This window comes from Dermochelys coriacea, chromosome 1 (assembly GCF_009764565.3).
Source record: "Dermochelys coriacea isolate rDerCor1 chromosome 1, rDerCor1.pri.v4, whole genome shotgun sequence".
Taxonomy (NCBI): Eukaryota; Metazoa; Chordata; order Testudines; family Dermochelyidae; genus Dermochelys; species Dermochelys coriacea.
Genome location: NC_050068.2, coordinates 56,821,809 through 56,846,834, shown reverse-complemented (window position 1 = coordinate 56,846,834; position 25,026 = coordinate 56,821,809). Strand labels below are relative to the sequence as shown.

The window sequence follows — 25,026 nt, the reverse complement described above, 5'->3', positions numbered from 1 at the left end:
CCTGTGGTATAAGAAGATTCAAGGAACATTATAGTCCCTTGAAATCTCTCATGAATAGGCATTATTTTCTGAAGTTCCAGCATTTTAGTATGAGACACACTTCAGATGATTTTCAGAAAGCTTTTGACAAGGTCCCTCATCAAAGGCTCTTAAGTGAAGTAAGCTGTCATGGGATCAGAAGGAAGGTCCTCTCATGGATTGATAACTGGTGAAAAGATAGGAAATAAACGATAGGTATAAATGGTCAATTTTAAGAATGGAGAGAGGTAAATAGTGGTGTCCCGCAGGGGTCTCTTCTGGGACCAGTCCTAGTCAACATATTCATAAATGATCTGGAAAAAGGGGTAAACAGTGAGGTGGAAAAATCTGCAGATGATACAAAACTACTCAAGGTAGTTAAGTCCCAGGCAGACTGCGAAGAACTACAAAGGATCTCACAAAACTGGGTGACTGGGCAACAAAATTGCACTTATTAACACTGAATTTCATCTGCAAAGTAATACACATTGAAAAACATAATCCCAACTATACATATAAAATGATGGGGTCTAAATTAGCTGTTACCACTCAAGAAAAATCTTGGAGTCTCTGTGGATAGTTCTCTGAAAACATCCACTCAATGTGCAGCGGCAGTTAAAAAAGCTAACAGAATGTTGACAATCATTAAGAAAGGGATAGATCATAACTCAGAAAATATCATATTGCCTCTATATAAATCCATGATATGCCCACACCTTGAATAATGCAGATGTGGTTGCCCCGTCTCAAAAAAGATATATTGGAATTGGAAAAGTGCAACAAAAATGATTAGGGGTATAGAACGGCTTCTGTATGAGGAGAGATTAATAAGACAGACTTCTCAGCTTGGAAAAGAGACGACTAAGGGGGGATATGATAGAGGTCTATAAAATCATGACTAGTGTGGAGAAAGTAAATAAGGAGGTGTTATTTACTCCTTCTCATAACACAAGAACTAGGGGTCACCAAATGAAGTTAATAGGCAGCAGGTTTAAAACAAACAAAAGGAAATATTTCTTCACACAACGCACAGTCAATCTGTGGAACTCTTTGCCAGAGGATGTTGCGAAGGCCCAAACTATAACAGGGTTCAAAAAAAGCAGATCAGGGATCAGCAACCTTTGGCACACGGCCTGCCAGGGTAAGCCCCCTGGCGGGCCGGGCCAGTTTGTTTACCTGCTGTGTCCGCAGGTTCGGCCAATCGCAGCTCCCACTGGCCGTGTTTCGTTGCTCCAGGCCATTGGGAGTTGCGATCGGCCGAACTTGCGGATGCAGCAGGTAAACAAACCAGCCTGGCCCACCAGGGGGCTTACCCTGGCAGGCTGTGTGCCAAAGGTTGCTGATCCCTGCACTAGATAAATTCATGGAGGATAGGTCCATCAATGGCTATTAGCCAGGATGGGCAGGGATGGCGTCCCTAGCCTCTGTTTGCCAGAAGCTGGGAATGAGCGACAGGAAATGGATCATTTTATGATTACCTGTTCTGTTCATTCCCACTGGGGTACCTGGCATTGGCCACTGTCGGAAGACAGGATACTGGGCTAGATGGACCTTTGGTCTGACCCAGCATGGCCATTCTTATGAGACGCTGTATAAATAAATCTAATGTCACTGCTCTCTACTTCCAGGACAAGTTAAGGAAAATTATATGGTTGAATTGTGCACACAGTCTAACTCAAGATTATATTCACAGTGTAAGCAAGAGTGGATGCCAAGTCATTTCCATGGAAAAGTTTGGCAGTTCAGCAAAAAAGAGCTCTTAGCTGCAAGAAACAAAGATTGAGTCATATTTCTTAGATGCTCCAGTACAATTGGAGAGCAAAACATGTTAAAACCTCTGTTGCTGGGAAATCTAAATTCCCTTCAGCCTTAAAATATCTGAACTTGGAATTGGATAACTTGTTTTTTTTTCATGAGTGAAAAAATGTTATCATGGATAACTGTTGCACTAGTTTTGTTTGGGAGTATTTTATGCCAAAAATACACAGGTATCTGGGCCAAAATAAACTTTGGCAAAATGTAGATGAGTTGGTGAAAATTGCTTGTCATAGGCAAGTCAGCAGAGTGCACGCCGGAGAAAGTGGTCAAGGTATAAAATCTTATCAATAAATGCCAGATGAAAGCTCCAGCTACGTGGGATTCCACAATCTTCAGTTGGCCAAAATATTATCTAATGAATCCTCACTTCAAAACTGCAGCTAATTTTCAACAGAGCTGAAATAATACAGCAAAAATATAAACATTCATTTAAATAAAATTCAAGCATTCACATCAATCATATTCAGATCTCTTTTCCTTGTTTTTTGTTGCAAAGCAAGTTTGCATAAAGGGAAAATATTGCATATACTCTCATTCAGGTATATATTCACATGAGCATTGTCACCAGAGAGTTTGCAAAGCCATCTTTGAAGGCTCTGTATGGATCTGGGAGTAGATGCACTCACGGGACTCAAAAGACCCATTGAACAGCGTGAACAACAAATTCTTCTTTGACGGTCCATAGAGGCTGAAGTACGTTTGCATAAACTTTTCATCGAATAATGAGTAAACTTGTGAAAATCAGATCATGGATAATTTACCAACAGAAACAAGGATTCAATTATTTGAATTATTCACTGCAAACAACTGTATCAGATCTAAATCATCATACTTAACATTGATATTTCCCGATATTCATTGTTACAATCTTTATCCTCCCAACCCTTTCCTCATTCGTCCTTCATAACTTTATGCTGTCTAATTTGGATTTTAAGATCCTTAAAATAGGAGCCTCATTTTATTTATCTGCAAAATACCATTCACAGCCATCGTACTGTATAAATAAGAATGCTGCTGATAAACATGCAAACTGGATTACATGCTCTGGCAAGCCTATTTAGTAGTTCAAGCACAGACCTATCAATGGCAAATTTTGCTGTCAAGGACCCGAAAACGTACAGCATAAAGTGTTACACATTGCTACAGCAGGCTGCCTATGTCAGAACATTCAAAGGTTAAACAACATGGGTGCAAACAATAATTAATGGAAAAGCCTTAACACTTCCAATTAAAAACAACAATGATTATTTCTGGTTAACACCTTTATACTTGGTAAATATTTAGCTAACTCTATTATTAAAAATTGATTACCAGAGCAATTTTTAGAGGCGTACATTACAGTCCATTCCACTGGACAAGACATAGGACTGGAAGCATCCTTCTATTTCTAGATCTTCAACTGACTTGCTATAAGATGTTGGCCAAGTCATTTAATCTCTGTGCCTCTTTTCTCACCTGTAAAATGGATGAAACAGTATCATCCACTTTTTCCAAGTACTTTAAGATTATTGTTAGCAGGTAAAAAATGCACTCTTTCTATATATTGACAGGTTTCAGAGTAGCAGCCGTGTTAGTCTGTATTCACAAAAAGAAAAGGAGTACTTGTGGCACCTTAGAGACTAAAATTTATTTGAGCATAAGCTTTCGTGAGCTACAGCTCACTCCATCAGATGCATTCATGAGCTACAGCTCACTTCATCGGATGCATCCGATGAAGTGAGCTGTAGCTCACGAAATCTTATGCTCAAATACATTTGTTAGTCTCTAAGGTGCCACAAGTACTCCTTTTCTTTTTACATATTGACAGATTCACAAACAGTAAATGCAATGTTCTCCATTACTTCATATGGTATTCAAGTGACTCTCAATGTGTCTCTGTTATTTTATAAGAGGAGGAAAGCCATAATGTACAATATGACAGAAAATTCACATCCCATTTAAAATAACGGGAAATCAGCAACTTCAAAAGACATAAGAGTAAGCTCTTAATTTTTTTTGAATAATTTAACAACTGATTTAAACACTTACATTTATCAAAACATTTTAAAAGTAGAATTCACAATTTTGAAGACCACTGTCTTCTCTATGCTTCCTGGATTCTCGGTCTTACTCTACATCAGACTCAGGATGGCAGCTTCCTGTACGTTAAGTATTCTTTAATAAATTAAAAACACATTTTTTAGTTATTTGTTCTTTGAAGTTAGATACAGCGGTTATAATTTCTTTAAATACTTCTCCTTCCCCCCAAAATACCAGCAAGTTTAATTCCATATCAAATGCTTTCATTTCATCTTCCTATTCTTTCACATGGCACAAAGGACCATGGAGACATTACTCAAGGAGAAGCATCAAGAGGGGAAATTCAACCCTCCCCCCATAGATTCCTTTCTAATTTCAAGAGTGGACAAATCTGATTACAGAAGCATCATGATTTGTCTCAGCTGATATATGGCACAAGGACATAGTCATGCCCCAAAAGAACGTTCCACATGGCCTGGAACTTGCCTCCAACAGTGGCTAATATTGCAAGTTTCAGGGGAAAAGCATTAACCCTCTCCATTCTCACCCCAATCCCCAAATATTCCTAATCTTATACTATACTATTGAAGAGGCATCATGCTCTAGATATGAGCTCTGCCTTATGGCATCATCTGTTGCTCTGTCAATTTCAGCACTGGGAGATCACAGCATAGTAAAGGAAATGCTGGGCCTTTGAGGCCAAGGAGAAGCCTTTAAACAAATACAGAAAATTATGAAGTGAAAGAAAGGCTCAGAGAAAGTCAGCTGTATTTGAAAAGTTCAGAATAAAAGAATCTCAAATATTTAAAGGCATCACAGCATTCATTCATCATATAAATGCGTTAGTCCATGGACAGCCAAAAAAAATCTTACTAAAAGTTCTTAAAACACACACACACCAGGATATACAAAAAAGTTTTCTTTGCAAAAAATATGAAAAGGTGCATACTGCATACATGACAAGAAAAGAATCACCTGATCTTTTATAGTTATCAGAATCACGTTTTAGAACAGCACGTTAATTATTCATTTTATTACTGGTTCCAGAAAAAAAAAATTCCATAAAGAATAATCTGATTTACAGTTTAGATGTAAAGCTTCATCGTAATATCCAACATACCATCCCTGCCATTGTATACATCACAGTTAAACAATCTGTATCTACTCTGCCACCAGAATAACACAGCATGATGGTCTTCATAAATACATCTGGTGTTTAGGTTTGCTTTTTTACAACAAAATAATGCTTTGACTGTTACTAAAACAGTCTGACTGTTCTGTTACACTTAAAGCAAATGAAAAGCTATGAGATTTATCCAAACTCAAGAGGAATATTAGCTGTTTAACAACTAGAAATGGGTAGGTTACAAGTTTCAAAAGAAAAAACAAAATCTAGCTGCCAATAGTATCATTAGTCATTGTGCAGAACAAGGACATAGCAATCCGAACAGACTATTAGCACAGTGCTCTCTTTTTACAAGGTACATAACTTCTGAGTGGAAAGGAACAGGAAAAATCACAATGAGACAACTATCTATCCCTGTAGCTTTATGGAAACATACTGTCACGCATATGAATTATTTCCTTTTTAAAGCTCAAATTGAAACCAAAAGTTCATTTAATACTGTGGCAATTATACCCTTTAGTTTCCATTTACATCAAATACAAATCAGAAAACTGCCCCAAAACACTGATTTTCACATCACAAAACAGTTGTCAAAATCTACCATTTGTAACACAATTCTCTGGTGTTGCAGTTAACATTTTGGTTCTTCAGACAACAGTCACAAGTACTTTACTAAAAAATACAGATGTGTTTCCTACAGGTAAACGTGAAGCTTTATTTAAGATGGCAAAAGCTTTGTAACAGTGTAGGAGTGCAAGTTTTCAGTATGAAGACGTTCAGAAGATTTGCTGCTCAAAGAGTATTTTTTCAAACCCTGTTGGAGGAGTGTGATAAAATTCACTGAACTGACAATCCAAGATTGCACTGTCATCAACTGTAGGACAGAAGCAAAGAAAAATAATTAGAGGAGAACAGCATTTATTTTGACTATACATTACACCAAATTAGATTACATACATTGATACATTGTGTGTCCACAATAACTGAAACATAAAGGATATTCACCAATATATCAGTAACATCCATGCAGTAAAGACAAATAAGATCTTCTTGGTTAATCTGTACAAAAGATCCTAGAATACAATCAAGCAGGCCAAATCATGTTTATTTCCTACAGAGTACTTAAATTTGCAAAAGACTTCGCTGAAATCAATAAAAGTTTTATTTATTTTACTGAGAGTTCTAATAAGCCTTAAAGCAACTCTCCTCAACTTCTAGGGCCCTCATTTCCTCCTCCACTACTTTGGAAGCCCATAGGCCAAACATGGTAATGGTGAGACATGAAAAGGGATGCATCTCTATGACATGCTTCCCATTCCCCTGCTTGGGTGTCAAGCCATCTGCTTAGGTTAGGACATCAGAACCCTGCTTGATTATTTTTAGACATCTGGATTTTAAAAATAAATCATTCAAAACAATAATATTGCCACGAGACTTTCTGCCTAATTCTAGGTGGAGTATTAGAGGATTAAAATGGAAATTCTGACAGATCATTAACTGCAGCAATACTTCACGGGCAGCTTTAGTGAAGTATACTACATAGTTTAGCACTGCTCATCAGAAAAATCAGATTCATTCAGTTAATGAGTCTTTAAAAGAAACATTCCTCTAAGCCACACCTCATGTGACAGCAGTATATCAATTCCAAACCCGCCCCCACCCCAAAAAAGAAAAAAAAAAAACAACAAAACCAAATATAATATTTTGGTCAAGAATTTAGATATCCTGAAGTCAAGATATTTGGTTTTTCCCACAGCAGCCTAAACTGAGCTCACAAGTACTATCTTTTGTTATGTGTGTATTGACTTTACACTTTAATATTTGTTCAGATGTGCCTGGGGTACAGCTGCTGAAGGAAGCAACTTTGAATTTGACTTGTGTTATAAGTTCCCATACATGACATCATTTAACTTCTGTACTGAGTTTATTTTAAAAATCTCTAAGATTCTGGTCTGAAACATCAATAAATTAAATGGTTGAGAGCAATTTCTCCTTTCAGATGCCTATGACTACATAGCATTAAATTAAGAGTTTTATTACTTGTAACTTATAACATGGAGGTGTCACCTGAATGTAATTTGCAAATCATCAGGTGTTATAGCAATAAACTAATCCATTGTGAAGCATGGAAATTCTTGGGAATTTATGTCAACTCTTGAAAGATGATGACAGGAGAGGGAGTCTGGCAATAAAAAGTCACCTCACACCGAAGCCTAAAACTTCAGTGGTGTGGGATTAGGCATGGAGAAAGGAGGAGGAAGTTAAAAAAAAAAAAAAAAAAAAAGGTACAGAAGACCAGGTTGCCCAAGTCCTTGCTGCAGCAAGTAGACTGTTTATGAAAGCTACCTACTCCCGAGGTCTAAATTCTCTCCACCGTAACTCCATTTCCAAAGCAAAGGGAAGATGACATGTTAGCTACCTAACAAAAGTCTGTTCTCCCATTCTAACCAACGTGGTGTCTGGCAGCCAGAATCCCAATAATATAATATTCACAGGAATAAAACTAACAGGTGGTTTGAGAAAATATTGCTATTAAGATTGACCACACTGAAAAAGTTTGAGAACCCAACTTACCATATACTACAGGATAGACAGTCCCTCTGATTCCTGAAGCTGGACAATGCATATTCTTTCCATTTAAATATACATTTAATTCTACATGGTCATATGTAATACCCTATAAGGCAAAGTAGGAAATGTTAACATAAGATCATCAAGTTGATACACGTGAGAATGATTAAAACTATTTCTTTTTACAGCTAATTTAGCTGAACACAATGGGCAGTTTCTAATACAATGGCATAAACCACAGTCTCCTAAAAGAACTCACTAGACCATTTTTCCGGACACTTAAAAAGTCAATAATTAAGAATATTTAATTATATTTGAACTCGCAAGCACCAAAAGTGCTTGCAGGCTTATCCAATTAGGGGACAGCAGCAATAACAATCGACTTATTTGACGAACAGAAACTAACCAACTTAGCTCAAATTGTGAATCTACAGAGCTCAGGCAGTTAGCAAAGTAATGCATTTGTTACTTATTATCCTTCAAGTGTTTTAACTTCAGCTTTGCAGACTAAATAGTTTGAGTGAACCTTTAAAGAGACTGCAACACAGCAAGATTCTCTCCCAAGCAAGCCATCTAAGCAGGGGATTTTTTTTTTAAACTTCAGATACCTGGCAATAATCTATGTACGTGAAACTCTCAAGCATCAGCAATTAATAAAAGATATTGAAAAAGTTGGTATTAGAAACAATGTTAATCTTATCACTTCCGTGTATATAAAAAAAAATCTAATAATGTTAAAAAAGTAGTAATACAGTAGACCCCTTTAAATATACAGGGTAATTTTAAATATATTTTATAAGTGTTGAGGCGTGAGAGGGAGCATGAGCCATATAGATTCCCAAATCCCTCTCATTCATTCAACTGTCTTTCCAACATTTTTTTCTCCCTATCCCCAGTCTAATTTCCTCTCCCTTTTCTAAATCGAATCCCAGCTTGACTAAAAATTCAACCCCTTTATCCCAATACCCAATTGCTACAAATCTTCTTCCAAGGCTGCTAGGGCCACTCCCTATGCCTGCTAACCAAGCATAGACCAACAAAGAGCTCTTGTGCTCCCTGGGTACAATCTCTTCTCAATCTCCAGTGCATTCTGGGACATCTTTGAGCAGGGAGCCCAGCCACAAAGAGCTTGGGATCTCTACAGGTGACTGCCCCGTCAGGTTTATAGGCAAATTCATCAACCCTAGTAGCAGTGGGTAGCAATGAAGCACTATTGTGATGGGGTATATAAAACCCATCCTGTCACAGTCACTAAGGGGTAAAGGGACAGAATAGCTACCTCCCCAGGTGTGGTTAATTGACCTGCAACACTTGAAATAAGCAATGCAGGTACAGGACTACTTTGCATCAGCAGTAAACTGGCATGAATCCACCAAAGGAGCAGGACTAGAAACCTCTTGAGGACTGGGGTGAGAGACTGCAGGGGAAAACCCACCAGACTAAATGGGTATCCTTCCTCCTGCACACCATGAGGTAGCAGGAAGACTGACTCTCTAAGGGCCTGCTGCCACGCTTAGGAGGAAGACAGCATAAGGATCTGAGGATAGTGGGAGCTGAACTGAAAGGTTAAAAGAGCAAACACTTAACGGGCCAGTGTACTTCTGATGAACAAGAGGGCAGGCAAGAGGGTATGAGCCCCTTCATGTCTATCTCACTTCTTGAGAGAGAGAGAGAGAGAGAGAGAGAGTGTAAAATCTATGAAAGGGAGAGAGAGTTGGGGAGAAGAGAAGTAAGGAATATTTGACCCCAAACAGCACTTTCCTCTACCCATTACTCCCCAAAAAGTATTGGAACCAAATTCTATTCCAACTATGCCCCTGCTAATGATGTGGATTAGAAAAGACAGTGAGGAAGGAACATGCCTAATTTAGGGTGCATTATTGGCACAAGACCTCATGATCAATACATAACTATGTTTTACTAAATTATTACAATTCTGAAGGGTTGCATTGTTCTATAATGTTTTTCAGTATGAAATACTAAAAATATTCATTTAATAAGCCTACATTTTTTACAACTCAATATCTACTGAATATTACCTTCTGACACACTGTAAGCATATTAATTTAATAGGTTTAATCCTTTTATCAGATATTCACTTCTCAGGGCTTCAATAAAATTCTTTGTTTAATTTTCTTGTTTGCATGGAAAGCTAGCCTTTCACAAGGATTCAATGTATTCCCTTTAGCCTTGCATCAGTGCTGACAGCAAAACCTGCTTTGGAAAATCCCAGAAGCATCTATTGTTGAGCTATTCAGACACAGCGACAAAGTTACATCAACAAGAACTAAGGAAACTCACCACAATGTCACCCTCCTGTGGAAGGCTGTTCGCTGGCAGCCTGTTCTTCTCCTCGTTGTTGTGGTAGAGAGCTCCATCATTCCTCATCACTAAACTATGCACATCTCGACCAAGTGGAATTTGATTCAGATTTGCTTTCTGGGTTGCAACTCCAATACCCCAAACCCCTAAAATATGATGATGATATTCTGTGAATATTCTGTTTCTTTTGAAATCTCAGACTGAGAGTAAGGAATATATTCCAGGTGTGTGCCACAATGACAGCAATATCATGAGTGAATTTTAATTTGAAAAGCATTAGCAATTACATTCACTAGGCTGAGACAGACTTAAAAATATCCTTCCAAAACATGCTGTATCTCAGCGTTTTTCTTTTATGAGCTATCAAAATAAAAGTTATGGAGTAAAAGTCTTAGCCCTCACTCTGACCCAGTTATCACCTAAAATGATTAGAGCAGCAGTTCTCACTGAGGGAGGATTCCTGGGGCAAAGGAACAGCAGAAGATAACCAAAAGGATGTCTCTGGGGACACAGTTGCAAGCCTTGGCATAGGGGGCATGCCGGGGTCAGGGACACAGCATATACACACCAGTGATTTCAGACAATGCAGCAGCTCATACAGAAGCCTGGGGCTGTCTAAATTATGCTGGGGATGCTTCGGTCCCAGAAGCAGCCCAGAACTCGGAGGACACAAAGGTGGCTTAAAATTACATTTAAACCCCTCACCCCCAAGCTGCAAGTTCTCTGCTGCATTTCTAAGCACAAAATCATTCCCACAATGGCCTATAAGAAGCTAAAGGAGAAGAATCTGGATCCATTCTAAAATAGCAAATAAATGTAGACAGACAGCAAATATTATTGGACAAAAAGTACAAGAGCTATGTACATGGTATTTTACATGCTCATAATGCGATATAAATATAAATGAATTTAGCAGAAAGCTCTAAATTAGGTTTATTGAAAAAACATATATACAAGAGTGTTCAAACATGGTAGTGTTTTAATACTGGCAACTCTAGTAATTTCAATTATTATTGTTTTTAATAAATCAAAACAGCAAAATAGAAAAATGACAAATCTTTCTTACAAGATGACAGTTTAGTGTCTTACGAAAGTTTAATATTTGTAAAGTGTGTTATTTCTTATTGTAGTAGTCCAAAGATGAAGTGCACTTAATTACCAAAGATGCAGATGCGTTGCTTGCTTGTAGTCAAATCTCAAATACCAATCTAAAGTAGAAAATAATTTTGCTAACTAACCTGTGGATTGGATTTTAAACTCAAAATAGCTCTTGTTCTGATGCAAAGGTGCATTGGCTAAGCAACCCCCCGTGCCACATATTCTTCTGCCATTTTTGACAATGACGACATCTGTTCCTGCATATACAAATAAAATGCACAAACTTCAAAAAAACACTTTTTTTTTTTAAGTTTGGAGACATCCACTAAAACCTCTAAACAACAAGAACAATTTTCTCTTTCAACCCCAGGTAAGAGACTCAATTAGTCAATCAGAATTAGGTTGTGCAGTGCTTTCAGGTAAAGAAAGGATGTGTTTATAGGCTAGTTCATCTTTCAGCTAGAGTTCATCTATTTAAAATCTATATTCTTTAATTTCTCCTCTGAGACTTTAAGGCAGCATGTTGATTACAACACTTCCTCAAATATCCCAGCAGCATAGCTTACAATCATTTAATTAGAAAGACATTCACTATGAGAAAGGGGATTCAGGGCTCATGCCTTTCTCTAAACTACCTCCTTTTCTTGGTCTGGAACTGAAGGATAAGCACATTCAGCAGAAGGCTTTTCATGAGTTGTGGTCACCAAGAATTAATCAATGAGATTCCTTTTAAGGGTTTGATTGCGAGGTTCCTTTAAAAAGGTACCTGCCAGCACACAGAACAGAACATTGAACTCTGCTAAATACTACACTCTCCCATGGAAGATTTTAGCTCAAAAGCTCTAATAAGCATTTGTCAGCATAGGCACAGATAAGACAGAGTCCTCAAAAGCCAGTCCAATAATTTCTGAGGCTGCCTGGATGTTTTGTAGCCAAAAGCATTTTTTAAATATTTGTTTGGCAAGGAGTAGACCTTTCTTAATTGGTTTGTTGCAATGCCCTTTACGCAGGACTACAGCGGAAGACCACTCCACCCTTGTCCTCACACAAAAGTTGTACCGCTTTAACTATACTAATATAGTTAATACAGCAAACATACCCTTGCATGGACATAGTTATAACAGTAACTTAGGGCATGGCTACACTTGCAGATGTAGAACCCCTTGAGTTAAACCAGCCTTCGTAGGGTGCAGTAGGGAAAGTGCTGCAGTCTGTCCACACTGACAGCTTCAAGCATACTGGCGTGGCCACATTTGCAGCACTTGCAGCGGCATTGGGAGCGGTGCATTATGGGCAGCTATCCCAGCATGCAAGTGGCTGCAACGTGCTTTTCAAATGGGGATAGGGTGGGGTGGAGTGTAAGAGGGAGTGTGTTGTGTGTATGTGCGGAGAGAGAGTTTTTGGGGGGCTGAGAGCATGTTGTCTTGTAAGTTCAGACAGCAGCAGACCCCTGCCCCCCTCTCTCTCTCTCTCACACAGCATTCCACAGTAACGGTTGCTTTGTCTCGGAGGAGATAAGCAGCCGGCTGTCAGAAATGGAGCTTTCAAGGGCATTTCCGCATACCTATAGCCGAATCCAAACAATGACAAGAGTGACCACTTGACTTAAGGGGACTATGGGACGTTTCCGGAGGCTGATCAGAGCGCAGTAAAGCAACACCTCGCTCACACTGGTGCCATGGCGTTCCAGCGGGGGCACAGCAAATGTTATTCCACTCGCTGTAGATGCGGAATCAGAGCGCTCTATGTGCCTTGCCAGTGAGGACGGGTAGTGAGCTAGTGTGCCCAGGGCTCCTTTATTGCGCTGTAACTCGCAAGTGTAGCCAAGCCTTTATACGGGTATAGTTTATTCCCATATGGGAAAGGTAATAAGTTATATAGGTTTAAGGTATTTTTAACAAAGTTAAAAAAAAAATCACTTCCCAACCAACCTAATCATACTGGTGGACCAGCAGTTTACGGTCCTGGCTTTAGAACTAAAACTAGAGCAGAATACTGCTGCCTGGTTATTTAGCAACATTTTCATGCTGGGATCATATAATACCAGTACTTCAGAGACTATGAAATTCCAATTAGTTTCCAAATGAAACACAAGGTGTTGTTTTTGACATAGCCTTTTATTAGGCTCTGCGTGCCTTAGAGATAATTTATTTTTGTGCCATAACCTCACAATTATATAACTAAGATCACTTTGGACTGTAAGCTCTTTGGGGAGAGACGGTCATTTGTCATATATTTGTACAGTGCCTAGCATAATGGGGCCCAACCTGGGTGTGGCCTTTAGGTGCAACTGCAACATAGATGTAAAATAATAATAAATACTCAGGCTGAATGTGCCCGGACAGGTCACTCTCAGTGAAAGCAAATCAACTGTGGCATTTGCTGCCTTGTTGATCTGACAGGCCCTGAGTTTGGTGACCTTTGTGAAAGACTGTAAAACCTAATGATTCAGTCCGGCTTCTTCTGCAATGGGGGTCACCTGAGTGGGGACAGCCCCCGGGGCTTGGGGGAATTCTCCTAAATATCATTTTCTAGCCCTCTTAACAATCCCTTTGCGACACAGGTTTTTAAAATGTTGTCATGTGCACAGAACTAAAGACACCTGACAGGCACAACAGACCCACTGGAAAAAAAATAAAATAAAATAAAAATAAGCAACGGAAGACTCAAAGCCCGGCCACCTTGCCTCTTATGCGCCGGGAAAGCACCACACCCCGACAATGAACAACAACCGTGGATCTAAGGGGCGAGAGAAACACTTACTGCTCTCCCCCCGCTCACACCCCAAAGCCACCGGGGCTAAAGGGACCTGCGGCGGGGGGGGGGGTCCCTGCCCGGGGCGGGGCGCGCCCCCTTACCCATGTGCTGCGTGTCCAGCTGCACCGCGGGCATCTCCTTCAGCGGGATGTGCCCGGCGCCGCCGTCCCCGCACCAGCGCAGGCAGCAGAACACCGAGGCCGCCATCGCTCCCTGGGGCCGAGCCGCGGGCTGGGCGGGGCCGCGCTGGGCTGGGCCGGGCCGGGCCGGGCGGCTCGCGCGCGCGCGCGCGCGGCGAGGAGGCGGCCGGCCAGAGAGCGGAGCGCACGGGGCGCAGGGAGGGCGACGCCGCGCCCCCTGCAGGCTGGGAGGACTCGGCGCGCGCGCGAAGCCCGGCCGGCGGCGGAGGGAGCTCTAGAGCTTGGGCGGGGCCCTGTCAGGCTCCAGCCCGGCCCCAGGCACGGAGGGAGGTGGGGGAGGGGGCGATCGTGCATCCCCCTCCCCCCCCCCACTGGGGGACCCACCCTGAGAGGAGCCAACCCTGGGGAGCTCAGACCCCGAGCCCCTGCCCAGCTGGGCGCATGCTCAGTTGCAGGTCTCGACAGGCTCACAACTCCCCTCGCCTGGCCCCGGAGAGTTTGGCCCCCCAGATCCCAGCTGCGGGGCTGAGGCCAGCTCACTCTAGGAGCTGGGAGGGAGCCTGAAGCGGGGTTGGCTTGGCCAGGGACGGCCGCTTTGCATACCTTTTGGTGGAGCCCAGAGGGTCCAAGTCCTGCCCTCTGCCCTCCCCCCCCTCCAAGGCTCTGGGCTGGGGCGGGGGTTAGGGTGCAGAGTGCAGGCTCTGAGAGAGAGCTGGGGTGCAGGCTCTGGGCTGGGGGTTAGGGTGCAGGAGGGGGCCTGGGCTGGAGCAGGGGGTTGGGGTGTGGGAGAAGGTGAGGCCCTTGCCTTGGGCAGCTCCCGGAAGCGAGCAGCACACCTCTCTGGCAGCGGCTCCTAGGCAGGGGGGAGGGAGGGGCAGGAGGTCTCTTCATACTGCTGCCCACAGGTACTGCCCCCCAGCTCCCATTGGCTGCCATTCCTGGTCAATGGGAGCTGCGGAGTCGGTGCTTGGGGCGGGGGCAGCGCACACAGACAACCCTGGCACACACACCCCCTGCCCCGGGTCTGCAGGGATGTGCCAGCTGCTTCCAGGATTGGCGCGGAGTGAGGGCAGGCAGGAAGCCGCCTCTGCCCCGCTGCGCTGCCGGTGGGGGCAGCTGGGGGCTCCGGAGTGCTTTTAAATTATCCGGGGGTGGTTGGGAGACACTCTGGGGGAGGCGCACAGGGGCGGCAGGTGGGGACAGTGGAGAGACCCAGCCCCGAACATTGGTGAAGCCGGGCCCCCGGGGCCCTGAATATTCCTGGAGTACAGTCACCCTGGGCCCATATAACTCCCCGCCCCGGGCTCGGCTGGTGTTTTCTACATGCTCAGTCCCAAGCCGGCTCAGTCCTTCACAGTAACAAGCATTTGACCCTGTGGTGTGGGGTGCTGAGCACTCTCACCACCCCCCGGGAGCTCTGGGCACAGGACCCCTTGCAGGATCTTCTCAATGACACTACAGAGTTGTAGGGTAACATTCGTTCTACCACGTAGCTGGTACTGAGGGCGTGTATTCTGTCAAACAAATCAGTTGCACCTCAGGATTTCTGCAAGGGATGGGTAATTTTATGACTAATAATAAGAACTGTAGCGGTACATTAGGGTTGCAGACTTTCTAACTGCTGAAAACCGAACACCCTTGCCCCGCCCCCTGGCCTGCCTCACCTCTTCCCCCAAGGCCCCACCCTCTGCTCACTCCTCTCTCCCCCTCACTAATTCCCCCCTCTCCAGGGACGCACCTGCTGCATGCAGAGCCACGCTGAGAGGAGCTGATGCGAAGCCCACCCAATTGGGGTTGAGGGAGGGGGTCAGTCCCCATAGCGAGGGGCTGGGGCACAGTGGGACATGGCAGGAGTCAGTCCCTGGAGCAAGGCACCGGGGCAGGGAGGGGCCAATCCACGTAGCGAGGGTCCAGGCTGGGGCAATCAGGGGGTGGGGCAAAAGAGGGGGCAGGGCAGAAGGGGGGGCAGACAAGATCCCGCACCTCCCCGTGGGAGCACCAACCTCTTGGAGTCTGGTCTGGAAGCATAGGTGCCGACTCCATGGACGCTCTGGGGCTGGAGCACCCATGGGGAAAAATTAGTGGGTGCTCTGAACCTCCCAGCGTTTGCTGCTGCCAAACAGGTGTAGCAAACTCCAGGAAAGAGTGGGCTGGAGCGGGAACATGGCGCGCTCAGGGGAGGAGGCAGGGCCAGGGCGGAGATTTGGGGAAGGAGTTTGAATAGGAGCAGGGAGGGGGCAGGAGTGCGGAGGGTCGAGCACCCACCGGCGCCAGTAGAAGTTGGCGCTTATGTCTGGAAGCCAGCCACTGCTCTCTGTCAGGCATCAGCAGCTGAGCAGAGAGCAGCTCCTCCACATGGGTCCAGCCGCAGCTGCTGCTCTTCCCGCCCCTCTGTGGTAGAGGCCAGTTACTATGGCCAACCCTGACAACCCTATGATACATGTTAAAATGGGCTAATAAAATCTCATGCTTCAGAGCAGCAGAGGTCAGGAAGGAATGTCTCTGCAAATGTATAGAATTGCACCACTGGCCAATGAGATATTTTTCACCCTTCAGAGGAATTGGCCTCTGCTGCAGAAAGGTCTGATCTAGTATGGCAATGTCTAGGTAATATCTTATGTACTTTTGCTGATCAGGAACACCAGCAGTAGTTAAAAACTTCAAGAATCTAAAGTTGCCAACAATGCCCCATCTGTTTGCTTCTCACACAACCTTCTCCTTGTCTTTCTCTACTGTGATGCTTTCACATGAACTGATCTCCCACTTCCAAGTCACTATGTGCTTATTCAAATCTCTCCTTATGACTCACTTCTGCAATGCCCACAAGAAGTGACTCAAGAATCATCATTACTTAAACAAAAATAAAAACTTTGAATTGAATCCTCTAGAAATATACATAACCACATAATCTTATTAGCATAACCCTTTTCCTACCTCACCAATTCTTTCCCTATTTCTCATTAACTTCTTTGCCATCATGCCACATCTAAAATTAGATTGTAATTTCTTTGAGGCTGAGCCATTGTCTTTCTCTTTGTCCTGTAATGTGCATTTTACATGCTTGGACACTATAAATATTTTTTGCATTCTAGGTTGCTAGGTTGTCATGAAATTAAAGACATTGTAAGAAATATTCCTTTCAGAAATTATTTTTCTTTTTGAGGGGACATAAAAATTTGAAACCATCTGAATAATCTATCATAAATGTACCCCTTTCCCTGAAGAATAATGCCTAAGTTTCTCATTCACTTGTTGTAACACTGCACTCCTCAAGTCAAACATAATCACAGTGAATGACTACTTAAACCCACTCTCTCCCCCCGCCCCCCAGTCTAACAACTTAATGACACATGCCAGGAACTTGATTGTTGATAGGACAACAATGTACAGCATGTGTTTCACATTTTAAAATCATGTTCAGTATCCTCTCTACTATTTTTAATATATATATTTTTGGCAGATGGTAGACATCATGTCAATTAAATTTTCACAACATTGTATTGGGCGATGTGAAAATGGAATCCTACTTGGAAATTCATTGGTCAGTTATTCACTGCTCAGAGTAATCAGAGCCACATTTCTCTTCTTTTTTGATCAGAAAAGTAAAAAAAAGTCAGACTCCTCCAAACAGAAAGTGTTCTAGGATCTAGTCAGGCAGTGGGCATGTTTTCAATCTGCTGGGGCCTTACATCTCTTTCTGTGTTCCCTGTGAGTTTGCATTTTTCTACTGGTTTCTCTCTTTCCCCACCTTAGCAGTTTAGGCCCATCTACACTACAGAGAGTAGCTGGGGAATCGAGTTACAAAATAGTAGCACAAAACATTGTTAAAAAATGGATCAGTCTTGTACTGTAGATTGAACAAGATTGAACCATGTTTTAGTCAATGTCCTCAATCTGGCCAAAGGTGGTCACTAGACCAGCATTTTCAGAGTAGAGTGTTCTGTTCTCTGTTGTGTACCCTAGCAAATGAATACTGAGGGGTTGATTTAGTTGGGCCCTAAGTGTGGGCCTCTAGTGACAGAAAGCCATTCTATGGGGGGGGGGGGCAGAGGGAGCAGGGAGGGGAAGGTCACAGCAGAGTGATGTGTACAACTGCTCCACCAAGGGGCTGGAGCCAATTGTCTTCAAGAGATACACATACAGCTTCATGATGGTCATAGGTAGATCAACCTCACAGCTGTACATATTTCACTACAGTGGAAACAGTATAATGCAGGGCACTCAGTCTAAAATAGCAGATGACTATAACATTAAGAAGACATGGGGCCAGGTTCTATGTTACACTTCCCATATATTGAGCTGCTATAGGGGTCAATGCGGCCTCCTGACATAAGTTAGAGTAGCTCTTCGATAGCTCAGAATAACTGGTGTGTTCCAGCCACTCCCAACTGCATGCATGAAGAAGCTTGTCTCTCTTAGCAACAGAAGTTGGTCCAATGAAAGATATTATCTCACCTCCCTTGTCTGTCTGCATGCAAGAAAACAGTTTAGAGCTGTGCACCACCCTATGCTACACCTGCTCTGCGATATTTGCTATTCCACTCCATAAGGTGATATAAAAAGACCTTAGAGTACAGAACCTATGCCTCGTTATTTTATATAGGCAAGAATGGTTCCTTAAAATAAAAAGATTAAATGTTTCTTAAACCAAACAATAAGGGTGCCCAATTCATTGGATTTAGTAATTTATTCCAGTTTTTGTGAATGCATCCCCCAGAGCTTATTTCCCCACAGTCAATTTTAGTTCTAGGAACTTTGGGCCTCAGTCTCTTCTTGCATCATTTTTTCACTGCCTAACTGTTGACTTCAGTGGGGTTTCTCTTGATTTACACAAGTCTAACTGAAAAAAGAATCAGGACTGCTCAAATTAATAGACAGTATAGATAGCTGCATGTAGCTTGTGAAAAGGAATTGTCTATTATACCTGCTTCTTTATTCAGAAATAGATTACCACATTTTGGGGCCAGTTCTACTTCCGTTAAGGAAGTGGCAAAACTCCCATTCATCAGTGGTAGCTGGATTAGGTCCATTGCAGCGGGGATGACTGGGTGCAGAGGATGCAGCTTTAGTGTAATCTAAATTACAGCAGACATTTTACACTTACATCTGGTTCTATCTTAGGCTTTTTTGGAAATGTTTCAAGAGACAGAGGACCTGATCCAAAGCCCACTGAAGTCAATGGAAAGAAGATAGTTGACTTCAATAGGTTTTGGATCAGGCCCATACTTCAGCAGTGTAGCAAAAAATCTAGAGCTTTAGAACAGGCAGCACCTAGCATAGTGGGATTTTGGTCCCTGACCAGGATTCCTAGTATGATCACAATACAAAACCAATAAATAAATAAAAACGACAATATGGTTATACCAATGACCTGCAGATAGTGAAGATATTTTTAACATCCACAGCACTATCTCCAATAACAATAAAAAGTTTTTGTAGTGAACAACTGATCTACGGTGTTTTGCAGACTGCCGGTTATTTAAAAAATTGTTTTTCTTTAAAAGCTATATTTAACTCCAAACCACAATTTGGGGGAAATTGTGGTTTTCATGATTTTCAGTTGATGAGTCATCTCATGGCTTTTCACCTTGAAAGTGCCTTTGACATTTTATTGCACTGCATAATGTAATGCAACTAATGTAGCTCATGTGGTGCAGCACAATGTTACATATCAACTTTTTTTAAAGTGAGTATTAAAACAAACATTGTTGATAAAGGAAATACATATTGCACAAATTAGCTGATCGGTCCTGACCAGATATGCCAGCCACACCCAACTCCTCAGTTAAAATATGAAGTGAAATGTCATCTTGCTCAAAACTGTGTCTAAAACAACTATATTTTAAGAGCAGCTTTAATATATCTCAAAATAGTTATATTTTAAGGCAGTGAGTCCCCTGATCCTAGGGGAATGGTGTCCCTAGCCTCTGTTTGTCAGAGGGTGGAGATGGATGGCAGGAGAGAGATCACTTGATCATTACCTGTTAGGTTCAGTCCCTCTGGGGCACCTGGCATTGGCCACTGTCAGTAAACAGGATACTGGGCTGGATGGACCTTTGGTCCGACCCAGTACGGCCATTCTTATGTTCTTATCCTAAATTTTTACAGGTTTTGCTGATATATCCAGCATTTATTTGCTGGACATATCAGCATAACCTATAAAAGTTTAAAATCAGGGGACTCACTGCCTTAAAATATAACTATTTTGCAAGCTAGGATTATTCTTGAATTCATAAGAAGCAAGTACTAGGAAAAGTAAATATTTATTTATTTGTGCACGGACTCCCATACTCTCATTGATAAGCAGTTACTCACACAATTAGTCACATTGAGATTTTATGAAAATGTATTGTGGGCACATTACAAACTTTTAAATGCCAAAAATATATGAACTAAACCTTAAAACACAGACTAAAAAAAACCTTTCAGACCTTGAAGTGACCGCCATGCCATTTTCCCTTTTATGAGCCAGATGAAACCTTGTTATGGGGTGAGTTAAAACCCATTGAGATTGGTAGGTGTGAACTCACCCTTCAATTAACATAACTGTAAGCATAAGCCCTACCTAAGGCTATGTGTACACTGCACTTTCATTGTTAAACTTTTGTTGCTCAGGGGTGTGAAGAAAAAAAACCACCCCTGAACGACAAAAGTTTTAAATGACGAAAAGCACTGGTGTGGACACCTCTTCATCAGGGGAGACGCTCTCCCACCGACAAAGCTACTTCCCCTCATTGGGGGTGGTTTTATTTTGTCATCAGGAGAACTCTCTCCTGATGACAAAGAATGGTTATACTGCATACCTTTCAACGGTGCGACTATAGCGTTGTAGCTGTGTCATTGTAAAGGGCACAGTGTAGACACAGCCTAAAACAAAAAAGGTATGTATGAACCTGCCCAGGAGCTACTGGCTGAGTATTGTTTTGGGTTGGTGTGGAGGCCAGGGAAGAGAGATCATGCAGAAATGGAGGCCTGGTCTACATTAGGATAAAATCCACACCTCTGAGCCACACACAGTTAAACCGACTGAACCCCCAGTGTAGACAGCGCTAGGTCAATGGGAGCATTCATCTGTCAGCCTAGCTACCCATCTCAGTAAGATGGATTACCTACACCAATGGCAGAACCTGTTCTTGTCAGCATAGGTAGTGTCTTCTTTGATACCCGTCATCTCTGTGTTCTTGGGGAACCAGGGTGCAGTATCCAGCCTGTCTGACTCATGAAAGACACCCTACCCCCAGCCTCTGCTTGAACCAAAACCAATCAGAGAAAAGACTTGCAGAGAGTAGTGAAGGGTGGTGGGAGACACACCTAGACCCCTCCTGACAAGGGTGACAAGAACAGAGGCAACTCCCATCGCCCCATCTGCGTCAAAGATAGGGCAGGGAGGCATCCCCATTAGCATACAGGATGGAGAACAGATATTCCAAGTAAAGAACCGCACTGAACTCTGGGACCAGAAAAGCAGGGAAGCACTGCATCCTGGGGGATCTCTGCTCCAGATGTTAATGAACTTATGCCTGCAGACACCCAGCTCAGCAGTTATCAGACCAATTCTAGTAATAAATCTTTGATTGATATCCAAAATTCTGAAGCAGCCTAATTACATTGTGAGCTCCATGGAAGAAAACACCACCTATAGCCACGAGTGATCAGTCCTATTGTCTAGTCTAAAGAAAAATCTTGAGTCATCAGTTTACCCATAAACAAATCTAGTGTTCTCCCTTGAACCATTGTTGTTTCTCTACAAAAAACCCTACCTATGTTCAGGTAAGTGTTCTGATGCATGGATCCAAACTCTGTATCAGTTCCACTGGGATTTCATCTTCTCCTGGCTGATCGTGCTGGGGGCTCTGCCTGTCTCCAGCACTCAGGACCGTGAGCTACCACCATCACCTGGGAACCCCAACCAGTTCAAGCTTCATGGAGTGGGTGAGATCCCTCTCTCTCTCTCTCTCTGTGTTTTCTTTTCTACCTCAGGTATTAACCTTTAATAATGTAACTGTTATGTTGGTCTAGGCTCTCATTGTGTAGTTATCACTATTATTCAATAAATAACTTTTATGGTTAAGCTGGTTACTTCCCTCCCTCTCTCTCTCTGAACTTTACTCTTTTGTGTTTTAGCTTCCCCATTCACTCTGTAGCAACGCTTCTCTTACCTAAGCTAAAGATTCCTGTAGCACCCAAAAATACTGTGGGGTTTTCTCATCAAGTGGGTTACTACCAGTACAATTGTAACGTGAAAGTGGGGATAGGGATGTGCTGAACCTGTGACATATGAGGGTGGCAGCTTGGAAGTGCTGCTTGACCCAGCCCACTGAGTCCAGGGTCAACTTGAAAGTGCTGATTGACCTGGTCCACTCAGACTTGCTTTGTTAATGTGTGTGTGTGAGAGAGAGAGAGAGAGTGTGTGTGTGTTCATCCGGTTCTGGGGCTGGAGGACCCCACCCTGGGGAACCTAGGTCCTGCAGGATAGCTCCATTGGGAGGGGACTTGCAGAAGGGAGAAGTAGAGCTCCATATGAAAACACAAGTGACACAAGCAGTACATTAAGAGAATTACAGAACACCCCCCTGCCCCAGAAGAGTAACCATAACGAATGAGCATACCCCAAAGTAGCAGGCAAATCTGGTAACATCACTGAAGTGCTACAGTGGTGGAGCTGCCTAAGTGCAGCTATGCCACTGCAGCATTTTAAGTGTAGACAAGCCCTGAGGTTAGATAAGAACAGACCAAGGGCTTGTCTACACTTAAAATACCGCAGATGTTCAGTGAAGATGCTACCTATGCTGATGGGAGGGGTTCTCCCCATCAGCATAAGTAATCCACCTCCCCAAGAGGTGGTAGCTAGGTTGAGGGGAGAATTCTCCCTTTGACCTAGCACTGTCTACACTGGGGGTTAGGTCGGTTTAACTGCATCACTCAGGGGTGTAGATTTTTCACACCCCTGAGCAACCTAGTTATACTGATCTAATTTCCTAGTGTAGACCAGCCCTGAGTAAGAGAGACAGCCTGAAGGAGCACCTGAAAGCACAGTGTGGTGGCTGACTCTGGAAGAAAGCTGGGGAGAGTTGTTTTGGGATCAAGGTGCAGGCTGAAAAGAGTGCTCTTGCTGCTGTGAGCAAAAGAATCTGTTTCCTGCTATTTGATTCCCTCTGCATTCAGAGAAACAGGACTTTGTGCATTCTTTGTAAATTTGATTCCCCACTGCTTCAAAGAAAGACCTATCACTAGTTTCTGCTCCTAACTGGATCACCCACAGAGCCTCAAACACTGACTATCCACTTGAGTCGAGAAGGGGAACATCCCCAGGGTTGGATTAAAGAAGTTTGTGCTCCCTCATGCTACGGAAATTGGAGTCCTCCCCACATTCCTTAAACTAAACAGAGCATGTAATATACAGTCTGTAAATATAATAATATCTCCATTTATTAATATTTGTAACTGCCTAATATGTAATCAGTTAGCTTGCCAAGACACTCAATTATAAATGCAAATATGTATATACAGAGAGATATAGAAAGATCTGAGAATTGGGGAGAGAGCATCCTATATGACAATCCTTTCCCTCTTTTAGCTGTTCAATTCAGTGTAGGACCAGGGTTTTGGTTCCATTGGAAGTGAATGTTTGCAGCTCACTAAACACGCACACACAGATCTGAGCTCAGAATTAAAATGAATTCCTGTACCTGAATGAGTGCCAGTCACTCCCAAATAACATGGTACGTTTCCAATGAGATTTGATTGCTTCCTGTCACTGTTGACAATCAGGTAGCCTTCAGAACCTCAGGTCACCACAGGATTTAGCATTGTTTTTTTACATTTAACTGGACATCAGGTGTAATAACGCATCCACCTTTCACTGAGAGATCAGATCTGCCCACCAGATCTTTCCCAAAATATCCAAATGAGATAATTATTCAAAACTGACAGGGAAAGATCAGAGAAGACTTTTTAAAAAAATAGAATATGAAATATATGAATATTTAGTTTAAATATAAATAGTCTGATTTTTTTAAAAAAATCTAACCCCTTATTTTGCTCTGGGAAACATTTTCTAAGTAGGCTAATCACTTGTATTTATGAAATGTGACTTAGAAACGAACTTGACGGTGCACAGTTGGCCCCACAGCGATAGGAGAAAGTCTTCCTGCTCAAAGTGGAACTGTCTGGAAAGAGCAAGTAAGTTAGTGCATTGGATATCTGAGCCTCCTGAGCCAGAGACGCTTTGCTGACTTTTGACAAGCAGGCACAGCTCAGAGAAGAACTTTACCAGCTCCTCAGGGAAAGGGGCACTGAGTCTCAGCTGGCTCTGGACACAAGTTTGGGCTGATCGAATACAAATAAGTGATGGGCTTTGAAAAGCTGGTTGTAGGATTGGGCTTCTGTAGCTGAATCACAGAATCCTAAAATATCAGGGTTGGAAGGGACCTCAGGAGGGCATCTAGTCCAACCCCCTGCTCAAAGCAGGACCAATCCCCAGCTAAATCATCCCAGCCAGCTGAGTGTGCAGGAAAGCTGGTTCTTTTCTCCCTGGGAAGAAGGGTGAACTTGGGTGCCAGGATGGCCACCTACCAGGACCCTGAAGAGGACACCGTGACTCTGGTGGCTTGTGACGCCAATGCCAGCAAGGAGGCAGAACAAATCAAAGATGAGTGGAACCCCGAAAAGAGACCTGAAAAACTAGACCCCTCCCAGAAGCCCCCCTACTTTTATATGGCTCTGTTCGCCATGGACATCTGGAAGAATGCTGAGAAGAGCCTCAATTGCCTAGGGTGCCAAACCTACCTGTGCATCTGCTTAGGGCACCAAACCTCAGTGTGCTGTAGCCCAATGCACTAGGTCACAGTGCTACTCACTGAAGTTTGGCCTGCCCAACCAGTCATATGTCATGATGGGTAGCAGCCGGGCCAAACCTGGCCAAGACTCAAATAGGGTTGCCACCTCCGAGAGGCAAAAAAAACCCATCCACCGTCCCCCGCACCAGCCTGACCCTCCTCTTTCCCTCTCAGGTGCCCCCTAAGCCTGCCTCCCTCCAGTCCATTAGTCTCTACACCTGCCCCCTCCCAGGAGCCTCAATCCAGGGAGCTCTCCTTCCCATCTCCTCCTAGAAGCCCCTGCCTCCCCCACCCTGACCCCCAGTCTTTACTCCACCCT

The 25,026-nt window shown here is 43.1% G+C and overlaps 1 protein-coding gene and 1 long non-coding RNA gene across 3 annotated transcripts; one reads left to right on the top strand and one right to left on the bottom strand.

Annotated features, from left to right (window-relative positions):
* The first annotated feature begins 2,228 nt into the window (after positions 1–2,228).
* On the top strand, positions 2,229–5,646 carry LOC122457942. The gene is made up of 2 exons (XR_006277720.1): positions 2,229–3,386; positions 3,644–5,646. It is a non-coding gene; the product is annotated as an uncharacterized LOC122457942 (long non-coding RNA).
* SPRYD7 (SPRY domain containing 7) lies at positions 4,874–14,728 on the bottom strand. Of its 2 annotated transcripts, XM_038373567.2 has the most exons (5): positions 13,831–14,728; positions 11,113–11,229; positions 9,854–10,020; positions 7,556–7,658; positions 4,874–5,855 (listed from the first exon to the last, which is right to left on the bottom strand). In XM_038373567.2, the coding sequence occupies exons 1-5, from the start codon at positions 13,934–13,936 to the stop codon at positions 5,758–5,760; spliced, it is 591 nt and encodes a 196-aa protein (XP_038229495.1). In that variant the 5' UTR covers positions 13,937–14,728; the 3' UTR covers positions 4,874–5,757. The 2 variants fall into 2 exon arrangements, with proteins under 2 accessions (XP_038229495.1, XP_043360425.1); XM_043504490.1 differs by lacking the exon at positions 11,113–11,229 and having other exon boundaries at positions 13,831–14,029.
* Between the last annotated feature and the right edge of the window lie 10,298 nt (positions 14,729–25,026).